Source organism: Hibiscus syriacus, unplaced genomic scaffold (genome assembly GCF_006381635.1).
Source record: "Hibiscus syriacus cultivar Baekdansim isolate YM2019G1 unplaced genomic scaffold, ASM638163v2 tig00002898_pilon, whole genome shotgun sequence".
NCBI classification, from domain to species: Eukaryota; Viridiplantae; Streptophyta; class Magnoliopsida; order Malvales; family Malvaceae; genus Hibiscus; species Hibiscus syriacus.
Window position 1 is genome coordinate 26,556 of NW_024061956.1, and position 23,029 is coordinate 49,584.

The following is a 23,029-nucleotide window of genomic DNA, read 5'->3' on the forward strand; positions in this document are numbered from 1 at the left end:
TAAATTATAAAGTCTATTATGGTTTAACCATCAAACTAAAAAAATCAATTAAATCACTCAACTATTAAAATGCTATCAATCAAGCCATCAGTTCTTAATAGTTGACGAAATTACCGTCATGACAGTTAAAAATGGTATATTTACACATTTAATACTCATTACTTACACATTTTATTAATTTAATCCTAGATGTATAAGTAATGAAGATTAAACATATAATTATATATATTTTTTAACTGACATCAATAATCTCATTAATTGTTACCGGCTGGTGACTTGATTTATAGTATTTTAATAATTGAACATCTATTTGAAAAAAAATACCAAGCAAATTTAATATTTGATCAAATATATAAACATAAAGAAAAGGAAAAGATGTCTTGATACAACCATGTTAGAAGACAGCTTCACATGGTACTAAAAATCTAAGGCCAAGGTTATTTCTATTGCAATCCTGAAGAGGAACCAAGCCTTGGTGAAAGATTTTGCAACCCAAATCTCTAAAGCAACCACTTCAAAAAGTATCTGTCATAAAGTTTTTACGTTACAGAGTTGCTAAAGCTAAACTAATGGGAAAAAGAAGCACCCAAACCAAGCTCAGTTGGTTTTCTTTTCATCTTCATTGGCAGTAGTAATATCTGTACTGCCAGGCACCTGATCATCCTCGCCGCCAAAGCCGAATTCATTTACCCGTTTCTTATCAACAGGATATACCCACCTCTGGTACAGATAGATTAAAAATATAAGATCTGCAAAACAAGCACGAGAATGAGAATTACACCCCATGGAATACACTATACTGGCAGAACACGTGTAATACAGAATGATCTTTGAACTCGGATTATGTATATATTTATTAAGGATCAGTATTTGTGATCACAAGTACCCAATCTCTCTATTACACGACTATATACATTCAAATCCAAGGCTTTAAAGTGTTAAAGGTCAAATAACACTGTGATAGCTATAAAAATATAATGGATGATTAGACAAAGGTTATACCAGTACTTATCTCAAGTATACATCCCAAGTTTATGAGTTGCAAGTTTCTATTTTTACTTCTTTCGTGCATGCGTGTGTTCAAATTCTGGTTTACTGAGGGTCTTTCATTAATTTGCCCTTACTAAATCAAACAAATTATTAGATAATGAGTCATTCTGCCCTTTGTATCTGTTAAGATTATAAATCCAAAACAAATGATACTTGTTTGGTATGGAGGAATGGGAAAAGGATGGAAACTTCTTTATTGTAATGGTTACATTTCATAACCACCTTCCTATTCGTAGCTTAAACATTGGTTCAAACCTTTTCCTCTTCTCTTTTGCATCCTCCAAACCAAGCAATGCATAAGGTTTTTTCTTTTTCTTTTTTAAAAAAAAAAGTAAGAATATCTTACCATCACGGAAGACAGAAAGTCGATGAAGTGTTGGCATTTTTATGACAAATGCAAAGAGATCATCAATGATGGTGTTGAGGAACTTGTAAGTCATCTGCCTCCAGGGTAAATGTGCCACAGATTTAAGCTTATAGTTAATGAAAAGCTGAGGGCACATCATAATAAAACCTGCCATAAACAAAGAAGTAAACATTATCGCAGTTTAAATATGCACAATTGAAAACTTCGCAGCATATAAAGAAGTAAACATAGAAATTTCAATAGAAGTTATAGATGAAAAGGAAAGTGATCATTCACCTAATAATCAGAGGTTGCGGCTCATTGACCAAACCAATTCATGTACAAATAGACAGAATCAAATTCTATTTAGGTGGCCCCAACCAATTCAACTGCTATGTCAAATGTAACTTGCCCAAAAAAATCTACAGTAATTAGTACTATGAGCGAGAAAGGTAGAGAGAGACTGAGGGAGAGTTCGAAGGGTCTTGTTCGTCCGGTCAGTAGTAGGTCTTCGCCTGGAGAAATATCGTGGGTTGTATTCGTGGATAATCTTAGTAGGCGAGTGCACAGAAGTGTATTATGGGATCGTTTTAGTCATTATGGTAAGGTGATTAAGGTGTTCATTCCATTTGTTAATAGGAGACCTTATTACAAGGATAGTACTTTTGCCTTTGTGCATTTTGCTAGCAAAGATGATATGCATCTAGCAATTGAAAAGATGAACAACGCCTCAGTCGATGGGAGGAGAATATTGGTGTCGATTGCCAAATATCAGAAGAAAAGTATTTCGAGGAGTCTCAAACGTACTAGTGGGGCGAGGCCTACAGATGCTGGTGTAGATGGGTTGCTCAGGAAACTACCATCATCTCAAGCTGCAGGTACTGGAAAGAAGGAGATGATGAATAAGTTTCACAATGGAAGGACATATAAGGAGATGGTTGTGGGAGCAAAAGAAGTTGAGGGCCAGAAAGCGGGGAGTTTTGGAGCTAAGAAGGAGGTGAAGAAGAAGTTGGAAGTCTTTATTCCAATGGAGGATAGATCATGGCTGAGATCGTCGTTAACTGGTATTTGTAAGCCATTATTCGAAGTTGAGTTTGTGCAGAGGGCGCTAAGGACTGAAGGAATCAATGTAAAAGTGATTCAATGGGGTTATGCAAAAAAAGCCTGTCTGGTAGTTTTCCAGACTGCTGAGGAGAAAGTTGCAATGATGGAAAACAAATGGGAGACCTTGTCCTTCTGGTTCGAGAGGTTGGAGCACGTTATGGAAGAAGAGGGTGTGCCATTACCTTATTGTGCAGTTTCTATGATTGGAGTTCCTCTTAATTGTTGGTCAGTTCCTTTTTTCACAAGCTTGGCGTCGAAATTGGGTAAGCTAGTTAAGATACAGGAACAAACTGTTAACAGAGTGGATTGTAGAGCAGCTTATATGCTATTGAGGGTTGAAAGTCCCTTTGATATTCCTCCCCATGTCATTATAAATACGTATGGGAGGTCATTCATGATTAAGATTAAGGTGGAAGGTAGTGATGAGTTTTTTCCGGAGTTAGAGGATATGGCTGAAGATGACGGAACAGTGGCTTCTCGGGAGGGGATTTCGCCGGTCTGGAGCCAGCGGGATGTCCAGCGGGGACAGGATGAGCAGTGGGGTGATCAGTCTGTGTCAGACTCTCAGGACAGGGTTGAAGCATGGGTACGGGGAGATAAACAAGGGGTTGATACGGTTATCGATGGAAATTTGAAATTAATTGAAGGGACAAAACATTTGTTGGCTGATGACTTTTGTTCTGCGGAGGTAGCAGCAGTAGGTGATGGTACCAGTCAACAGAGATTGTCAGAGGATTTTAATGAAGAAAGAGAAAATGAAAGATCTGTGGAAGGAGTCACCTTGGGCCAGGATAAGGGTGTACAAGATAATGGGCCTAATACCAGCTTGGTCATAAGTCAAACAAGTGGGCCTGTTCAAGGGATATTAAGGTCGAATACTGTTCGTATCCAATCTGCAGAAATGGCAATTGGTGATCAATCTGCGTTAAACGTGCAGAATCGGATTATATCACCGGCGAGGCGTCGTCATTCTGGAGAAGTGCGTCAGTAAGTAACATGGAAAGAGGTTTTTATAAGAATGTTTATTCTAGGAGGTGGGAAGTTAAGAGTTGCAATGGCAAGGAGTTAGCTTCCTTTGTAGAGAAGGAGAATGAGGGGGTGGCAGAGGCATTGGAGTGTTGGAATGTGTCCAAATTGTTGGGGGTGAAATTTAGAGGAGAGGAAGCTTTTATGGCTAAAATGGTTCCGTTGGTGAATGAAAGTAATTCGAAGGAGCATCAGTAGTTGTAGCGGAGTTGCAAGGTTATGATATACTATTGATGGTTGAGTGGTCGATGATGTCTTGGAATGTTAGAGGTTTGGGTAGGAGAGTGAAAGCTCGAGCTATTAGGAGGTTTGTGGAAGATAAAAAACCTACAATTCTATTTTTGCAAGAGTCCAAATTGGAGGTTGTCAGCCATGTGTTAGTGAGGAAAATGGGGGGAAACTACTTACTGGATCGGCTGTAGCCCCTTCCATAGGTTCTGTTGGTGGATTAATAACCTTGTGGAATCAGAAGGAATTTGTGATGGAAGATGTAGTCATTTATAGCAGATTTGTAGCTTTAAAAGGTACCATGGTGGGACTCCCAGGAAGTTGCTGTTTCATTAATGTGTATGGCCCTAGTCTGGATGCGGAGAAAGAGGCATTTTTCAGGGAACTATTATCTTTCTTGGATAACGTGGAATGTCCATTATGCGTAGGAGGAGATTTCAATGTAGTTTTGTCACAGGAGGAGAAAGACGGAGGAGCTGTGAATTCGGTGACTATGAATATTTTTAGGGACTTTGTGAGTAAGGCTAATCTGCTAGATTTGCCTTTGTCTGGAGGCCGGTTTACATGGTGTAATAATAGGGAACTCCCTACTTTTGAGAGGTTGGATCGTTTTTTGGTGGATCAGAGATTAGTTAGCTTGTTCCCGAAGCTAAGTCAGTCATTATAGGCAAGGTCAGTTTCTGATCATAATATTATTCTGCTGGAGAACAAGGATTGCAATTGGGGCCTGAAGCCATTTAGGTTGTTTAACTATGTTATGGAGGAGGAGGGTTTTACTGAGATGATGGGTAAGGAGCTGGATATTATTTGCAAAGAGGAAAAGGGGAAGTCCATGTCTATGGTGTTTAAGAGGGTGAAGGGCGTGGTAATGAGATGGTCTGGGAGGGGTTACTTAGAATTGCCTGGAAAAATTAAAAAGTTGGAGAAAAGAATTCACGAAATGGAGTTGGATATGCAACAAGGCCTTTCCTCGGTGACAATGAGGTCAATAATTGAAGCAAAGAGGGATTTATGGGACCTCCAAAAGAAAGAAGAATCGATTTGGTTGCAAAAATCGAGACTGAAATGGAGATTGGAGGGTGATAAGAACACCAGATTCTTTCACCAAACTGCTTCAGTTAGAGGGAGAAACAATGGCATTAAGTCCCTTTTGGTGGGGAATGAAGTCATAGAAGATCCTACCTCAATTAGAAATTCTGTAGTGGAGTTTTTCAATGGTCTGTTTTCTCAGGAAAATTCTTTGGAGGCTGAGGATATAAATCTGGAATTTTTAAAATTATCGGAAGAGCAGAGGTTAGCACTTGAAAAGCCATTTTCGGAAGAAGAAGTTTGGAGAGCAATTGCTGAGTCGGATAACAACAAAGCTCCTGGCCCGGATGGCTTGAATTTAGGCTTTTTTCAAGAAATTCTGGTCTAGTTTGAAAGAGGATATTATGCTGTTTTTTAAGGACTTTTTCGAGGGGAAGGAGTGGGATCTGGAGGTGAACCATTCCTTTATTTCTCTTATTCCTAAGAAGATTAACCCGGAGGGGATGGGGGATTTTAGGCCAATTAGCCTTGTGGGAGGGCTATACAAAATTTTGTCAAAGGTCTTGGCTAGGAGGTTCAGTTTATGCATTAATAACATTATTAGTCCGTCCCAATTTGCTTTTATCCGAGGGAGGAGCATTCTGGACTGTTCCTTCATAGCGAATGAAGGAATCGACTTCTGGAGGAAGAAAGGGTTGAAGGGGGTGGTTTTTAAGGTGGATTTCAAGAGAGCATATGATTCAGTTGATTGGCTGATTTTGTTGAAAATTTTGGGTAAAATGGGGTTCGGCGAAAAATGGCGTTCTTGGATGTTTCAGTGTATGTCAACTGCTTCAGTTTCTGTTTTACTGAATGGGACTCCTATTGAGAAAATTCATACAAAAAGAGGTCTTAGACAGGGATGTTCGTTATCACCCTTGTTGTTTAATTTGGGTGGTGAATTGCTTCATTTGATGTTAACTAAAGCAGTGGATTTGGGACTGTTTTCGGGTTATGAGTTGGGAGCTCAAGATCGTTTATTCAAGCTCTCGCACCTACAATTTGCGGATGATCTTATTATCTTTTCAAAGGCTTCAATTCGGGATTTGAAGAATGTTAGAAGGGTGCTTTTGATTTACGAGCTATTGGTGGGGTTGAAGATTAATCTAGTCAAGAGCAAAATTTACGGAATCAATATTGAGGAGGATGTGCTTGTTGACTGGTCTAAGGAAATTGGTTGTTCAGTGGGTAAGTTTCCAGCAGATTATTTAGGCCTGCCTCTGGGGTCTAGGAGAAATTCTGTTGCAATGTGGGAGCCAATAGTGCAGAATTTTCATAATAGGTTGTCGGGCTGGAAGGTGAATTCTCTAGCATTAGTAGGGAGGGTGGTGTTGATCAAATCTGTTTTGTGCTCTCTTCCAACTTATTTCCTTTCTTTATTTCGAATTCCAGTTTCGGTGCTGCAGAAATTAAATTCTATAATGGCAGCATTTTTATGGGGGGTCGAATGATAAAAGAAACATACATTGGGTGAATTGGGGTTTGGTCAGCAAGCCGAGAAGGTTGGGGGGCCTAGGGATCCCGAACTTAGCTATTCTGAATAGAGCATTGTTGGATAAATGGGTTTAGAAGTTTGCCTCTGAAAAGGATTCTTGGTGGAAGAGAGTAGTCTGTTGTGTTAATAATTTGGACCCGAACTCCAAAAAGGTTGAGAGTTCTTTGACTGCTCGTGCCTCTTGGATTTGGAGAGGAGTGATCAATAACTTCTTTTCCAATGATGGATTTGGTGTCTGCATTAGGAGTAACTTGAGGTGGAAAACTGGAAATGGCCATTCTGTGGTATTTTGGAATGATGCTTGGTTGGGAGAAGTCCCCCTCAAAGATTTGTTCCCTAGATTGTACACTCTTTCGACGAATAAAGAGGGGAAAGTAGTGGAATTTAGGGAGAGTCATGCTGCAGGCTGGGTGTGGGATATTCAATTCAGAAGAAATCTGGTGGATTGGGAGGTTGACCAATGGTTGCATCTGATTTCTTTGCTGAATAACACCTCTTTGTCGCATGATGAGGAAGATTGTTGGATTTGGTTTGGGAATGGAGAGGGCTGCTTCTCTACTAATTCATGTATCAAGAGTTTCTTTGACTAGGATGGTATTGAGGGGAATCAGAAATTTTGGGACAGAAATGTTTGGGTAGGGATAGCACCTCTCCGTGTTGAAACCTTTTTATGGCAAGTAGTTCATCTGAGAGTGGCGGTTAAGGAGGAATTGTTAAAGCGTGGAGTGGCTGGAATTGAAGATTCCTTATGTCCGTTGTGTGGCAGATTTGGTGAATCTGTTTCCCATCTTTTTCTGCATTGTGAGGTTGCTGAGGTTGCTTGGGGACTGTGGGTCAGATTTTTGAAATTGTGGGATGTTGATTGGGTGATTCCTAATAAACCTTTAGATTGCATCACACAGTGGGACGAGCTTCTTCCGAACTCTATTATTTGGAAATACATTCCAAGGGCAGTCTTGTGGACGGTTTGAAAAATTAGGAATGAAGTTATTTTTAAGAAAGGGAAGTTGGATGTGGTGTTGTTGTTCTTTATTGCTCGGTTTAGAATAGTTTCTTGGTTTGCTGCTAGTTTTGATTCGCAGATTCCTTTCGATTCCCTGGTGGGTGATCTAACACTTGCTGATTCAATGGTCAGTCACAAAGTAAGATCCAAGCCTTCGTGCTGGGTTCCTCCTCCAGTTGGGTTCATAAAGATTAATGTTGATGGAGCAATGGTGAAGGGGTTGGACAAAGGAGGTATAGGAGGCCTGATTAGGGACAGCAGTGGTAAGTTGATTCATTGGTTTGCTGAAAATGTTGGGGGAGGTCCCCCGATTATGGCAGAACTTCTGGCGATTAAGAGGGGGTTGGGCTTGCTTATTGATTTAGGTGGGGTTCGTAATCAGAGGATTATTTTAGAATCAGATTCTTCCAACGCGCTGAAGTGGATCAAAAATCCGGAATTAAGCACCCCTTTATTCCAATCATTGGTGAAGGAGATAGTCTCCACTATGGAAGGGTTGGACATTACGTTAAGGCTTATCTTGAGGGCTGCTAATTGGGAAGCGGACAGATTAGCTAAAGATGGTATAGGTTGATTTGCTGTCTTAGTATTTGGGGAGTTGGTGTGTATGTTTCACTTTGTTCCTGCAGATTTTGGTTCTCAGTCTTATGTTATTAGTGACTACGATGTCCAGCTGATAGTGGTTTTTAAGTCTTATGCTTTTTGGGAAGTTTTGTTTGTTGTAAGGGTTGGCTATGTACTATTCTTCTGTTTAATATAATTATAGGCGCTCTTTTCCTCCTTTCAATGCCCTTCATGTTACTTTCATAACATGGAGGGTAAAAAAAAGGGGGTTTTTACGAGGCCTCATCTTCTATAAAAAAAAATGATTAAACATCATGAAACAGGCAACCCATGTTCACGATGTAAAAGTACCAATTCAATTAGTTATGCTATCTTCAAGTGTCCTTGCGCACCAAGTTATGAGATATAATTTTTTGTCTTCTACCTAAGGGCAGTACATGGTTGCCTATCAGGATTTTTTGTTTTTTGTATAAGAAACTTGGGCCTCTACCACATGGTTCTTGGCCTATAAGGAGCTTTTTCCTAAGCCGGACAAGACATTGATTTATCATAGTTGTTTTGCCAAACAAAGCAACCTAGGCGTGCCAGAAGTAGTAAAAATATTTATATTGTTTGTGTGTAATCATGCAGAGATCTTATACAAGTTAGACAAACTTACGGGAAAATGACAGGGACCAAGACTCAACAGGTTACCTAATGCATAAAGGTTACAAAAAGGGGTAGATGACAACAAGAGAAGACCACAAGGGAAAAACATTTTAGAGGTTATTGTTATTTCTTCTCCGACTTCAATGAAATTAAAGTTTCGCTATATCAAACTTCAGGGGGAAAAAGAAAAAAAAAAGGAACTTTCACTATATCAATAAGTTGTAGTCGTCAGTTGGACAACAACAATGGTATCAAATAAAGAAAGAGTAAAGGACAAAATGTCTTACCAAACATGTAGACACAGCTTGTGAGTGAAGAGAGAATCCAAGAATACCAGCTCTTATGGCGCTCATACATAAGGGAGTAAATAGAAAAGCATGCAACAAGGAGGAAGAGCACGTAGGACAAATACTTCATTGCTATATCATCATATTCCTTAGTCTTATTGCTTGCATATGAATCACGGTCTCGGAACCTCAACATAGGTATCTTTCTGGATCGATCAACCTGAAGATGAAAATCAATTATTGCAAAATTTGATACTCCTGCAATAAATTAATGGCAGATGATATAACCAGATTGGGCCTAGTGTTACACCATCAAATACTAAAAAATAAATTTCAAACGAAAGGTGACAAAATTAATGGCAGATGATATAACCAGATTGGGCCTCGTGAATATGGGATCCATGGAAAATTAATGGAGGTATACAGACCAACTATCAAAACATGACCAGAATAGAGGCTTTCAGATGTAATTCAAAAAAATAATCAGAATGGCAAGCCGAGAAGAAAAGTAAGACAAATTATGGTTCTTTTGTATCTTTCCAGAAACAACGAAAGAGAGAAGAATTAAGCATCTAAACAAGAATCATGCATGGAAAATGGCATTCATGTGACACCATGCCCCTAAAATACTTAAAAACACATCGAAAAATGATGGTTTTCTAAATTCAGTTTCACAGAATATAAAATTTATACTTAAAGCTCATTAGCAATCCTCAAAACAACTTCCTTCGAATATAAAAAACTTATTAGGAAAGAAAAAAAGCTAACCAAGAAGGAAGGATGCTCATATACAAGACAAAGTTGCCTATACCTTTATGGAATCAGAAAACTTCAGCATACAGACAGGAATCTTATTCTGTATCATCTAAAAGCTGATCTTTATTTCATTTTCTTTCTTACAAGAATTCCCAATATTTAAATGAGATATCCGGCAAAACAAGTGCTTGTATGAACTCATACCTCTATGTGCATTGCTTTACCTATTTTCCAAAACTCAATGCAGCAACCAACTCCAGAACTTGCCAATATCATCCATGAGGTCTCATTATCAAGTAGATAGAGGAAAACAATGAGCTGACACAAAAAGTTAACCACAACAGACTTTGCAGACAGTCCTTCCATAGACTTATTTTTGTTCCAAAACTGGATATCTGGAGACAAAAAAAAGACAGGATACTAAACCTAAGTTTCCAGGGGGGGGAACAACCCAACCATTTGAGGAACAAAACATTTTCAAGATAATAGAACATTTACCATTCTTGAAAGCCAAGAAGTCAAACACGGAGTGAAGCAGAGAAACGACCATTGTGATCACTAGCAAGTATGGATTTCCTTCCAGGAAGACCCTCTACAAAATTTATTATGTAAATAGTCAGCATTGAAAGATAAAAGTGAGTAAAAGGATCCTTAACTTCATGGTAGCAGCATCCAACCAAACTAAAAATAAATAATTAGCTCTTTCAACATAGGTGGTTCACTATTCATAACTTTTTTCCCTCACCAGAGGAAAAGTATAAAATGTTTTCAGTTCAGGAGAGTTACAAGCAGCCTGAACCTAATGAAAAACAAAATCCAATTAAATATATATGCCGGAAAAGTGCTTGATAATACCCTCATCATGGTTCTGTTAAGAAGAATTTGCGGCTAATAGAAGAAGAAATCATTCTTGCTTCAAGGATATCAATTTAATTTGCTACTCCAAATCTCCACTTGTTTTACAATCATACCTCTTTGAACTTGAGGGATTTCTATGAAAGAAGCGACAAGAGCAGTTATGCCATTTTCTAATCCTGCATAAGCAACTGAGAGCCTCTCACTAGAATAAAGGGGCCTGCTCACATTAGAGACTTCAGTAAGTCGCCTACCTTTGCTAGTGGACTAGTTTAGTTATAGAATGGGACTCCAATCTAAAACTGTTCATGACCTGACCCAGAGTAAAAATTAAATCTCCATCTAGCACAAGTTATCAACCCTATAAAGTTACTGGAATGCAAACAAAGTACATAGAAAGTACACAAGAGAACATTAAAAACTAATTATGTAAAATATCCATAGGCTCTTTAAAAAGAATCCTATAAATAGAATCCTAGCACTTACAATCCATATTGCCTATAAGTCATAGGATAGAACTCTGAACAAAAGATATTTATCATAGTCCAGGTGCTCAACACAGAAAGCTAGCCTAATAACTAGGTGTCCGCCCTTCCGATTGTGAACTCACCCCAGCATATATATTTTATGACCAAATCTTGAATCTTTTACCTAGTCATACTCTATAATGATTTGCAAAATGACTAAAGTTCGAAGGCAATGGAAGCTAGAAAATACCTTCAATTCATCAGCCTCACCTTCAAGCATGCTTCCATAGCTACGTTGAATTTGGAATGATTGGTCAATCTGCAAGAATAGTTGCCACTTCATCGTGCTTATTGGTCCAACCTCCAAATTAAGAAGTAATTCTGTCACTGTCTCATTAATTGCTATCAACTTATCTCTAAGTAACCAAAACTCGTTGTAGAAGATGGTAGGATAGTAATTTCCATTACTAGGATCAATATTTAAGTCTGCAAATCTGAAGTCAAAGAAACTCAAAGCTGGTATACCTGAAGCTCTAACACATTAAAATAGTAGTTACCCATAGGTAACTGTAGGGTCATCAAATATGGGCTCAATTCAACAAACATACTACATCCAGAAAGGTGATTTCTAATTCAGGGGAAAAAAATGAAAGCTAAGAGCATCTGCTTCTGTTTGAAAGATACAGAGATTTTTATCAGTAAGCAAGATATGGTTATATCAACAGTGGTTTCCACTAAATTATGGTAAAATTTTAATCCGATTAATAAGGTCAGAATTCAGCATTTTGGCAAACCAAATTCTTTTAAACAAATTTACATTTTTTTTAACATAGAACCTCGATCTGAATGGAGAAAAGAAAATAATATAGCTAACCCAACTAAAAGGGGAATTAGCAAAAAGATTTGGTTAAGTTGGGAGAATTCAATTAATATTCAGGCATGGAGATGTTATATAGCTGAGAAACGATAAGATTTTATATTCTGATCAAAATTGTGAATGAAATATTTTAAATGAAAATAGCTTCAAAGTTTGATGCTTCTTAATCCTTTGATTTTTCCTTTCTACATTAACTCCAATGCATTTCTTATTTATATGGATGGGTGATGAGAATGGCTAGGTTAGTCCTCAGTAATTCCTATCTAATTCATGAAGAAAATGGCAAAGTTGTTCTTCAATAAATTACCTTTTAGCTAACGTATAAGGAAAGTGGCTGAGCTAAATGTATAAAGTATTAACTAATTTTAAATACAGTTGCATAATCTGTTAGTTTGTTAAGTTTGATAGCTTTCAGTTATTGAGTTAGTTATAGGAAGTTGTTTGTATATAAAGGACCTATTTGTTGTAATTGGAAGATTGAGGAATGAAATAATATTTCCCAGATATTCAGTTTTAACATGGTATCAGTTTAGCCCATGTCATTCTTGGGCCGCTATTACTCTGCCCGTGTCTTCCCTCAACCCACATTTCTTTCTTCTCAATTAGGTCTTGCGTTCGGTGATTCTCTTCGACGAAATGGATACTCCTGACACTGCCGCTACCACCGCCGTGCTTGACTTCAACCATCCTTTATTTCTGCATCCTTCTGATACGTCGGGCGACGTTCTGGTTTCACATCGCCTGGTTGGCATTGACAATTATAATATTTGGAGCCGATCTATGAGGATCGCGCTGCTGGCTAAGAACAAGTTAGGTCTCGTTGATGGCACTTGCTGCAAAGAAGATTACGATGAGATCTTGCACTCTCAATGGGAACGCTGTAATGCGTTTGTTATGTCCTAGATCCTCAACACAGTGAGCAGTGACCTCTCAGCTGGAATTGTGTTTGCTTCACGCGCTGCTCATGTTTGGAATGACTTGAAGTAGCGATTCGATAAGGTAGATGGATCTTGAATCTATTTCTTGCATCGTGAAATTGCTACTCTACATCAGGGTGATTCAACAGTTTCAACCTACTTTACGCGACTGAAATTGCTGTGGGATGAATATCATGCCCTAGTTCCCCTTTTAGCCTGTAATTGCGAGGCATCTCACCAAAATTCTAAGCACATTGCACAACAGAAGCTATTGCAATTTCTTATGGGCCTTAATGATACATACTCGGCCATTCGTAGTCAAGTTCTCCTTATGCAACCTCTACCGAGCGTGAATCAAGCTTATTCGATGATTGTGCAAGAAGAGGCACAACAAGCTCAGTTGTCTGGTGTTTCGGGTGTTACTGCTATGTACTTTAATGCCTCTAGAAATCCTGATCGAAGGCGATTTACTGGTATTTGTGACTACTGCAAAATCAAAGGCCATAAGCGAGACAACTGTTATCGTTTAATCGGCTTTCCTCCAGACTTCAAATTCACCAAGAAGAGAAATTCTCAGGCAGGTCTTGCCACCAATCCTTCACTGGTTGATTCTGATCATGAGTCACGCTCCGGTGATTCCAATACAGTTCCTAATGCTCCAGCTTTTACAACAGCTCAATATCACCAAATTGTTGAGCTCTTGAACAAAGCTCCCTCGGTTGATGCAGCAGTCAACCTAGCAGGTATTGCTTCTAAGTGCTCACCTGTTTCTTCTAATTCATTTCGTTTGATACTTGATACAGGGGCTACTGATCATATGGTGTCTGAAATCCATTGTTTGCAATCTCTAACTTCATGTGAGCCTAGTTTTGTCCATCTGCCTACTGGTAACACTGTCCCAATCACCCATACTGGTAGTTTCCATTTTAACTTTGTTGATGTTATTCCAAATGTCCTTCATAACCTATTGTCAGTGTCAAAACTCACTAAAGACCTCAACTGCAGTATTACTTTTTACCCTCATTTTTGCATTTTGCAGGATCTCTTAACTGGGAAGATGAGGGGGATTGGTAGGGAAGCTCGTGGTCTCTACTTGTTTAATTCTAAAGACCTTGTTTCTGGTTTGTCTTCTACAAATGTTACTTCTGATTTGCCTTCATATAAATGGAAAATTGGTTCTGGTTGTATGTTTGTTTCCTCTGATAATAATACAATGCTTTGGCATGCACATTTAGGGCATGCTACTTCTGTTAAAATGCATAAAACTCCATTTTTGTGTTCTATTCCATTAAATGAAAATTCTGTTAAACAGTGTTCAGTATGTCCACTTGCAAAACAATCTAGGTTACCCTTTCCAATTAGTTCATCTAGGTCACTTAAACCCTTTCACTTAATTCATGTCGACTTGTGGGGTCCATATAGAATTTCAACACACAGTGGTCATAGATCCTTTTTTACTATTGTAGATGATCATACTAGGTTGTCTTGGGTTTACTTGTTGAGACTTAAGAGTGATGCAATTCTCTTTCTTAAACAATTTTTTACTCTTGTTCGAAATCATCATTTTGCTTTAGTTAAGTATGTTCGTAGTGATAATGGTGGTGAGTTTTTTTAGTGACAACTGTGTTGAACTCTTCTCTTCTCTTGGTATTATTCACCAAAGCTCCTGTGTTCATACACCCCAACAAAATGGGGTTGCTGAACGAAAACATAAACATCTTTTAGAGGTAGCTTGTGCTCTTAGATTCCATTCTCATGTTCCTATCAAATTTTGGGGTGAGTGTGTCTTAACAGCCTGTTTTATCATTAACAGGCTTCCTACTGCTGTTCTAAACTGGAAAAGTCCATTTGAAGTTTTCTATAAAAATTCCCCTAATCTTTCTCATATGAGAGTGTTTGGTTGCCTTTGTTATGCAACTAGAGTTAACTATAAGGACAAATTTTCTCCAAAGGCCTTACCTTCTGTTTTTATGGGTTATTCATCAACTCAAAAGGGCTATCTACTTTTTGATCTTCAAACAAAATCGTTCTTTGTCAATCATGATGTAGTTTTTCATGAGACTTTATTCCCTTTCTCATTTCCATTAAATGAGCCTTGCCTTTCATTGATGATTCTGATTTCCTTACTCTCGAAATTTCTGCACAATCTAATCCAGTAAATTCTGTTTCACCTAGTTTATCTTCTCCTTCTTCTTCTTCTTCTTCTTCTGCATCACCTCAAGTTTCAACTGGTTTACCACTTCCATGTTCTAGTTCTCTTCCTCTATCTCAAAATCAGTGTCTACCTCAAAGAAGGTCTATTAGGATTATAAAACCCCCTAATTGGCTACATGACTGTTCAATCCTACCAATCTTCATCTCTTCCAAGTATCCCATTTCTAATTTCATTTCTTATTCTCATTTACCTTCTAAAACTCAGAGTTTCTTGTCTTCTACCTCTCACTTAAGTGAACCAAAAACCTATAATGAAGCCATCACCAGCCCTCTGTGGATCCAAGCCATGAAGGAAGGGATTGATGCTTTGGAGTCAAACAACACATGGTCTATAGTTACTCTGCCTTCAGGAAAGTTCCAATAGGTTGTAAGTGGGTATACAGAATCAAGTACAAGGGATATTGAGCGTTTTAAAGCTCGCCTTGTTGCTAAAGGGTTCAATCAAAGAGGAGGAGTTAACTTTGTGGATACCTTCTCTCCAGTTGCTAAACTAGTCACTGTTCGAACTGATCTTGCCATTGCCTCCATTTTCTCTTGGCCTCTTTATCAAATGGATGTGTACAACGCGTTTTTACAAGGTGACTTAGTTGAGGAAGTATATATGGCACTTCCTGATGGTTTTTGCAGCCAGGGGGAGTCTAAAGTTGTAGGCTGCATAAATCACTTTATGGACTGAAACAAGCCTCCAGACAATGGAATTTGAAGCTATCAGAAGCATTACTTACAGTTGGTTACATGCAGAGCAAGTATGATTATTCAATGTTCACAAAGCAACAAGGGAGTGATATAGTTGTTTAATTGATATATGTTTATGATCTTTTAATCACTGGGAGTAATGAGAAATTGATAGCAGAACTGAAGCACATTTTGAATAAGAATTTCAAAATGAAAGTTCTTGGAAAGTTGAAATACTTTCTAGGATTAGAGGTTCTAAGATTAAAAGAAGAAATTGTGTTGAATCAAAGAAAGTATGCTCTAGAGTTAATTGAAGAAACTGGAGTAGGGGGAGCTAAACCAGCTTTGACCCCTCTTGAGCAAAACAAGAAGTTTACTACAGCTGAGTACGATGAAGCAGTCTGTAGCAATGAACAACTGTTGCAAGACAAGTCTTTTTTCAGAGACTTATAGGTAGATTAATATACCTGACTCATACAAGACCAAATATTGTTTATGTTGTACATTTCCTCAGTCAGTTCATGCATAAACCAAAACAGTTGTATCTTGAAGCTGCATTGAGAGTGATGAAATACGTCAAGAAAAATCCAGGATAGGGGATTTTATTAAGTGCAGCAAGTGAGTGCAGGTTGTTTTCCTATTATGATTCTGACTGGGCTACCTGTCCTATGACCAGAAGGTCTATAACTGGTTTCTGTATTAAGCTTTTTTTTATAGAAGTTGGAGGTCTCATTAAAAACTCCCTTCGTATTCGTTCACATACTAAGAAGTATGTTAACGAACATTGGAAGGAAGAAAAGAGTACCTCATATTTCATTGAATAAAACACACATTACATACGATACCACAAAATACCCTCAAACGAGGATAAATGCCCTTACAAGAAACATAATCACCTAAAACTCTAGCCTTCTCGACCACAAAAATCTAGAGGCAATCACCCTATACCTAAAAAAACCTCCATCAAAAGGAAAACATCCCAACAGTTAATGATATAACATACAAGAAAACAACACCTGAAACCATTAAACCAAAAACATCCACCTCCGAAGGGAACTCCACAAAATACCAACATGAATCAAAATCACAAAAAAATCAGCTCGAAAAGATGTCTTCAATGAGCCAAAACCACACTTCCTTCCCTTCAATCAAAGTATCTTTGCCACTTAATTCAAAACTCTTTTCTTTTTCTTGCGTTTCTTCACCACACGATTAGTTCTAAATTTCCCAGGGATAGGGGGTACCACTGGGGTGTCTTCCATTAATTGAATTGCGTCACTAGATGAACCATGAGAAGTAAAGAGACCCATAATAAGAACATCTTCTGAGGCCCTGAGGCTAACTCCATCAGAATCCACAGCCTCCATTGTGTGTAACCCCAATTTAATACTCGAATTCTCATCGCTTTTGACACTCTTTATGAGTGGAACCTCTTCTAATTGGGTACCTTCAATTGCAACATCTTCGACGGGGCAATTTAAACCTGAGGATGACACTGACGATCCTGACAAAGAATTCTTCGATGTATCCCCGAGAGAACAAGTCAGATCTGGAGAATCATCGACTTCCTCAGGGGTCCAAGAAGTTGGTTTAAAAGAAGGCTCAACTTCATGCACCATGATTTCATATAAATTAGAGCCGACCTTCAAACTCAACGACTCATCAATTCTCACTTTAGACTTTGTGAGGATTTGAAGTTTTGCACGATCAAAAGATGAAGGAAACTGAGAGCTTTCATCAATTGATATTAGTTCACCCCACCTAGCCGCAATGTTCTTAAACGTACCCCAATTCCACGCGTGAAACGGAATCCCTTCGCAAACAACCCATACTCGATGGCATTGAACCACTAGAATCTCCGACCAAGGTTCAACTCTGGAAAACCACTCTGCAAGATTCTCTGATTGTTCATTCTTAACCCTTCTCAACAAAGCAGAGTCCTCGAATATCATGAGAACTACATTCCCAGTAGCTCTCATTAACGAGAAACCATTGAGACCTTTGTCTTGCATTTGGCTAGCAAGATCGCCTATTTTGGTATAGTTCTTGCACCACCCCCATTAGGCAGTTATCCAAAACTTGAAGTTTAGCTTCGTCGACCACACCAATTACTGTATGGAGATTGATACTTGTAACATCTTCCCTCTCATGCTTTTGGTGAACCACAGGCAAAGACTTTCTCCAAAAAGAATGTCTTGGGTTGTATATGGCAAAAGAGACTACAATTTTACTACCATCAATGCGAGCGCCATTCATCTTTGAGATCGCTCTCCTGGCTTCTCCAATCTTTGCAAAGCGAATGAAACCGAACCGAAACCCCTTTGAGTTCCTTTTTGTTGGAATGAAGGCGTCAATAACTTGACCGTATGGGCAAAATAACGATCCAAACCGCTTCCAATGGATCTTCTCTGGTAAATTAACAATGTATAATGTAAAGCAGCCAGTTCTATACCCATTGTTGATTCTTGGATAATCTTTCTTCCACCAGTGATTAAGATCATGGGAATCCTGTGGTATGATTTCCGCCTCAGAAATCTACGCAATGGCCTCTTCCACGCTCCTTGCTTCAACCAACGATTCATCCCTATTCTTGTTTGTCACCAACACCATCCTCTCATATTCATTCGCTGCCACTGTACTACTCAGCTTCTTCCTCTCCTCCTCTGATTTCTGCACAGTCCTTATCTGCTGCCCATGTCTCTGATTTCGTTGCTCTGCTTCAGTCACCTTCGATAGTATAAAATCCACCCGTTTCGCCTTAAAATCTGATTTTTTCAAAGGCTTAACGAGCTCATTTTCCTCTATCTCGGACTGACGACGATTTTTATTCTGACGAGCTGAGATTTCTGCTCGATCCTCTGTTACTGCCACACGATTCTTGGACGTTATTTTTTTGAATGCAGATTTGAACGAAAAACCAGAGAAGTATAATGCTAGGGAAGATATGCCTCCGTATGTGAAACCTAGAGCCAGCAACGGCGATCTGGAAATATAAGTTTTTCTCAGGAAGATTTTCGTTGAACGACAGTGGGTATTCACAGTAGAGTACTTTGGTTTTTGTCACGAGCTTCTGGCGAGCACAGTGGAACGGTTGAAACGAAACTCGGAAGACTGCTGGTGGAAAAGAACGGCGGAGAAAGGCAAGTAGATTTGCTCCGATTGAAGAGGAATCTAACAAAAAGAACCAGGAATAAGAAAACGCTGTGGGTAAACGAAGATCCTTGAGAAAAACGACGTCAAAAGGAGGTCAGAATGCAGCGGTGGACGGTGGTCGGAGGACCGCGGACAACAAGCGACGGACGGTGGAAGGCTAACGATGGATGACGGTAGTGAGGGCTGTATAAACGACACTCATATTTTCTCTCTCCCTCTGCCCCTGGAAATTTGAAAACGCCTGGGTTAGAGAGAAGCTGGAGCTTCTCTCACTACTTTTAATTTTTGACCTTTTCTGTATTAAGCTTGGAGTGTCTCTAATTTTCTGGAAGTCTAAGAAGCAAAACACAGTTGCGCGCTCTTCTGCAGAAGCAGAATATAGAAGCATGGCAGGGACGGCTGCAGAAATAGTATGGCTGAAGGGACTATTGGCTAAGTTGGGCTTGAAAAATATAGCACCAGCTAAACTAATGTGTGATAGCAAAGCAGCTTTGCAAATAGCAGCTAACCCAATTTTCCATGAGAGAACTAAACACATTAAGATAGATTGTCACTTTGTCAGGGAGAAGATTCTAGAAGGCTTAATTCAGACTGAACATATCACGACAGGGGAGCAACAAGCAAATTTAATGACTAAAGCTTTGGGTGTACACCAACATGAATATCTAGTTTCCAAATTGGGGTTTAAAGACATCTTTACAACCACCAACTTGAGGGGGAGTGTAGAAAGTATTAACTAATTTTAAATATAGTTGCATAATCTGTTAGTTTGTTAAGTTTATTAGCTTTCAGTTATTGAGTTAGTTATAGGAAGTTGTTGTATATAAAGGACCTATTTGTTGTAATTGAAAGATTGAGGAATGAAATAATATTTCCCAGATATTCAGTTTTAACACTAAACTATAAACCACCACTCTTCCATTTTAGATTAATATATAACTGTACTTTCATGACTTAGGACTATGTTGAGATCAAGTTTCTGCTGCAAAAACTGGTGTCAGTTAAAATCGAAGTGTCCTTGAATCCAAATCATACCATATAAAATCTAAACATTTTCTTTGAAGGGAGAAAAAAGCTTTAATAAGATTACAAGAGTAAAGCAAGAAAGTGAACCATAATTGAGATGAAAGATGACAAAAAGGTAAAGAACACAAGGATACAGGTTGCTATATTTTGTGGTACAGCGTTATGTCCATATCTGGGAAAGAAAAAAAGCCCAATTGTTAGTTTATTTCTCAAAGAACAAAACAGGCAAAATCTTGCTGCAAATAGAGATGAACAGCAACCTAATTTTTACACCAGATTACAGAAACATGACATTAAGAAGAAACTTACCGTGTAAAATCTTCAACCAAGTTAATTGTAATATTTGGTTTCCAATAAGCAATCCATTCGACGGGCCCATCATCTTTAGAATCAGCTTCAGCATCACCAGCCACCTGAATCAACATGATTCCACACTTAGATCATTATATTGCAACAAAATTCAGTGGAACCAGAAAAAGAATAAAAGATCGGAAAAGTGATGTTATCATGCAGGGGCGGATGTATCCTTTGTTCAGGGTGGGCACGTGCCCACTCTGAAATCCAAATTTCTTTGTATTAGTAGTTCATTTCACTGAGAGTGTCCACCCTGAAATTTTATTTATGTCTACCCAATACAAAAAATTTATGTTATTAATATACATGTGCCTACCCTAAAAAATATTCTTGTATCTGCCACTGTTATCATGAGGAATATTTAACGAAATTCAAACAAATAAACACCAAGAAAGATTAGATCTACCCTACTAGAACCCAAAACTGTTTTTCTTTGAAGTAACAACCTTCTTTAACAGAATAAGCTAAAGTAGAGAAAAACCAACCATAGCCACAGGTTCAGACCCTTCAGCATCCTTGGGGTTCCCAAGCAGACTTTTCCTTTTATCTGATCTTGACTTAGGCAAATATGCCACCACAGCTGAAATCAATTAAATGTGGGTTAATTGTTCGCCATTAATCTCCAAAGAAGAATGTAATAACATAGAGGTTAGACTCACAGTGAGTCCTTCCAAAGGCAGCTTGAGGCTGGTATTCAGGGTCATTTGGATCTGGAGGGTAACCTGAGCGTGCGAAGAAAACATGGGCATAGAGACTGCCATTGTTTTTCAAGGCCTGAGAGATTAAAATATCAACTTCACCGTGCGCTCTAACTCTTAACAGATAAATAAACGGATTCTAAGCAAGTAAAAAGAAAGACATGTTCTCAAACACCTTACATCGGAAGGATGGTAGTTTAAAGAAAGAGTACGAGTGCTTTCAGGACCCCAAGTGGCATAAGGAATATTAGTTTCATGCCAAACGAGAGAAGCTTCGTTCCCAAAGTCATTAAACCTTTGGTTCTCTGAAAGATATAACCACATATCCTAAAAAAAACACCAAAAACATCATACAACAATGGAAGATGAATTTAAGCTGGGTTTGGGCTAATTTGTTGAATGAATTTTCATACCAAGGGTTCGCCCTTCTGAAAGAGATTGGAGATGAGGTGAGAAGGGTCGGCAGGCTTTTTGGGAGAGAAGAATTTGGAAGCGAAGTACCAGAACACGGCGATCCTAATGATTCCAGTAATGGACTGTCCAAATCCACCTTGTTGCTGCTGTCGCGGTTGCTGTTCTCCTCCTCCGCCACCTCCGCCCTCTGCTGCTGGCGGCGACATCTTTTTCCTCTCTCTCAGATGGGGGTTTCGAGTTTCGATTGCTTTCAAGATGAAAAACGGGAAAAAAATAAAATAAAAGAGAGATCTTTTCGGCTTTGATGGAGAAGACAGATACAGAGATATTTTCCTTTGATGTATGAAAACCAAAAAAAGGTTTAATACTTAAAATGACACCTATACTATACTAGAATACTCATTTTGGACCTTTTTATTATTATTATTATTATTATTATTATTATTATTATCAATTTCACTCTTAACATTCAATTTTGTCATAATCCCGAATGTTTTTTGTTAAAAATTATTATGACATGAGTCAATTAAATTTTATTGTAAAAAGATATTTTAATCTGAAAATTGAAAATTCATTGGATTAATGTGACATTGTTCAAATAAAAAATGTTCAGAGGCTGGCGTGATAATAGAATTGAAAATTGAGGATTAAACTGATCAAGAAAATAATAAAGCAAAAAAAAATATCAGTTAAGTACAAGGATCATTTTAGATATTAAACCCAAAGAAATAGTTGTTTGGTTCCAATTGTGGGACTTAAGAGGCAGTTTGATACGGTTGAAAGTATTCAATTCCCAAAAAGATTTCAATAATACAGAAGTAAACAGCCTCAGTTCATTGAGTTCGCTCTCTATCCAGTAAAACAGCTAATTCATTTAGATATGAAGAACCATCCCTACCGGCCATCCCTTAGCCATTGTCGCAAGCTTATCCACCACCATATTAGCTTCCCTTTTAACGTGATGGAGAATCAGGTCCCATTCCCTACCCATAAGTTCAAGTATAGTAAGACCATTTTATGGCTATTGGCTCCGTCAAACGGTCTATTGAGCGTGTTAACCAGCGTCATACTATCAAACAGGCCCATTCCAATAGATTTGGAGGTCTGTGTTACATTTTAAAATGAAATCCTTAAAATATTTTATTATAAGAAGAAATTATAAAATACCAAAGTTTACGATTGTTTCTTATAAAATGAAAATCCAAACATATGAAACTAATAAAATGTCACAAAATAACCTATAATCATGACATCTTATTTAAAAAGTGTTGCCCTTAAAAGCAAAATCAAGATTTTTTTTAAAGTGTGGATCTTTAAATTTTGAGACTCTGTGACGTATCAGATTTTAAACTTGTTGATGGACGGACCTTGCTATCAGACTCCGCCACTATTTTCTAATTCCCAAGTTCCATGCATAAACCAAAATATCATGAATCGTCCAGAGTTTGGCAGACAAAACCGAGCAGATACCTAAGCTGCGAGAGAAACCAAGTATCCATACTCCTTGAGCGTCACGAGAAACACCCCCCTCGAGAGCCATATTTCCTCTACCTCCCACTGCTCCATCAACGTTCGCTTTCACCCAATCTGAGTCAGACGGGCCAAAACACATTTTTATTAACAATTCTAGTTTCATTAGCAGACACAATTTCATTCTTGAATCTCACACTTGAAGCAACTAAATCTTCACGTTCAATATAATCAGTTTGAAGCACCATGCTGCATCGCCGCTTCCAAATCTTCCAAACAATTCTAGGAAACAATAAATTCCAATACAGTTTATTCATAGGGAAATCGACCTGCC

At 38.3% G+C, this 23,029-nt stretch overlaps 1 protein-coding gene across 1 annotated transcript; it reads right to left on the reverse strand.

Annotated features, from left to right (window-relative positions):
* Positions 1-330: 330 nt before the first annotated feature.
* LOC120162895 (CLPTM1-like membrane protein cnrB) lies at positions 331-21,530 on the reverse strand. Its single transcript, XM_039172961.1, has 12 exons — positions 21,225-21,530; positions 20,992-21,138; positions 20,773-20,887; positions 20,599-20,693; positions 20,069-20,172; positions 19,894-19,931; positions 11,148-11,383; positions 10,074-10,167; positions 9,780-9,970; positions 8,820-9,039; positions 1,397-1,564; positions 331-749 (listed from the first exon to the last, which is right to left on the reverse strand). The coding sequence occupies exons 1-12, from the start codon at positions 21,429-21,431 to the stop codon at positions 598-600; spliced, it is 1,767 nt and encodes a 588-aa protein (XP_039028892.1). The 5' UTR covers positions 21,432-21,530; the 3' UTR covers positions 331-597.
* Between the last annotated feature and the right edge of the window lie 1,499 nt (positions 21,531-23,029).

Bases quoted from the DNA above. Each gene is read 5' to 3' on its own strand.
- LOC120162895 (XM_039172961.1), bottom strand. From the start codon at position 21,431: ATGTCGCCGCCAGCAGCAGAGGGCGGAGGTGGCGGAGGAGGAGAACAG. The intron at 20,173-20,598 runs GTTGGTTTTTCT...ATGTTGATTCAG, and splicing joins GGTCTGAACCTGTGGCTATG to GTGGCTGGTGATGCTGAAGC. The intron at 9,971-10,073 runs GTAAATGTTCTA...TTTTGTCTCCAG, and splicing joins CTTCTTGGCTTTCAAGAATG to ATATCCAGTTTTGGAACAAA.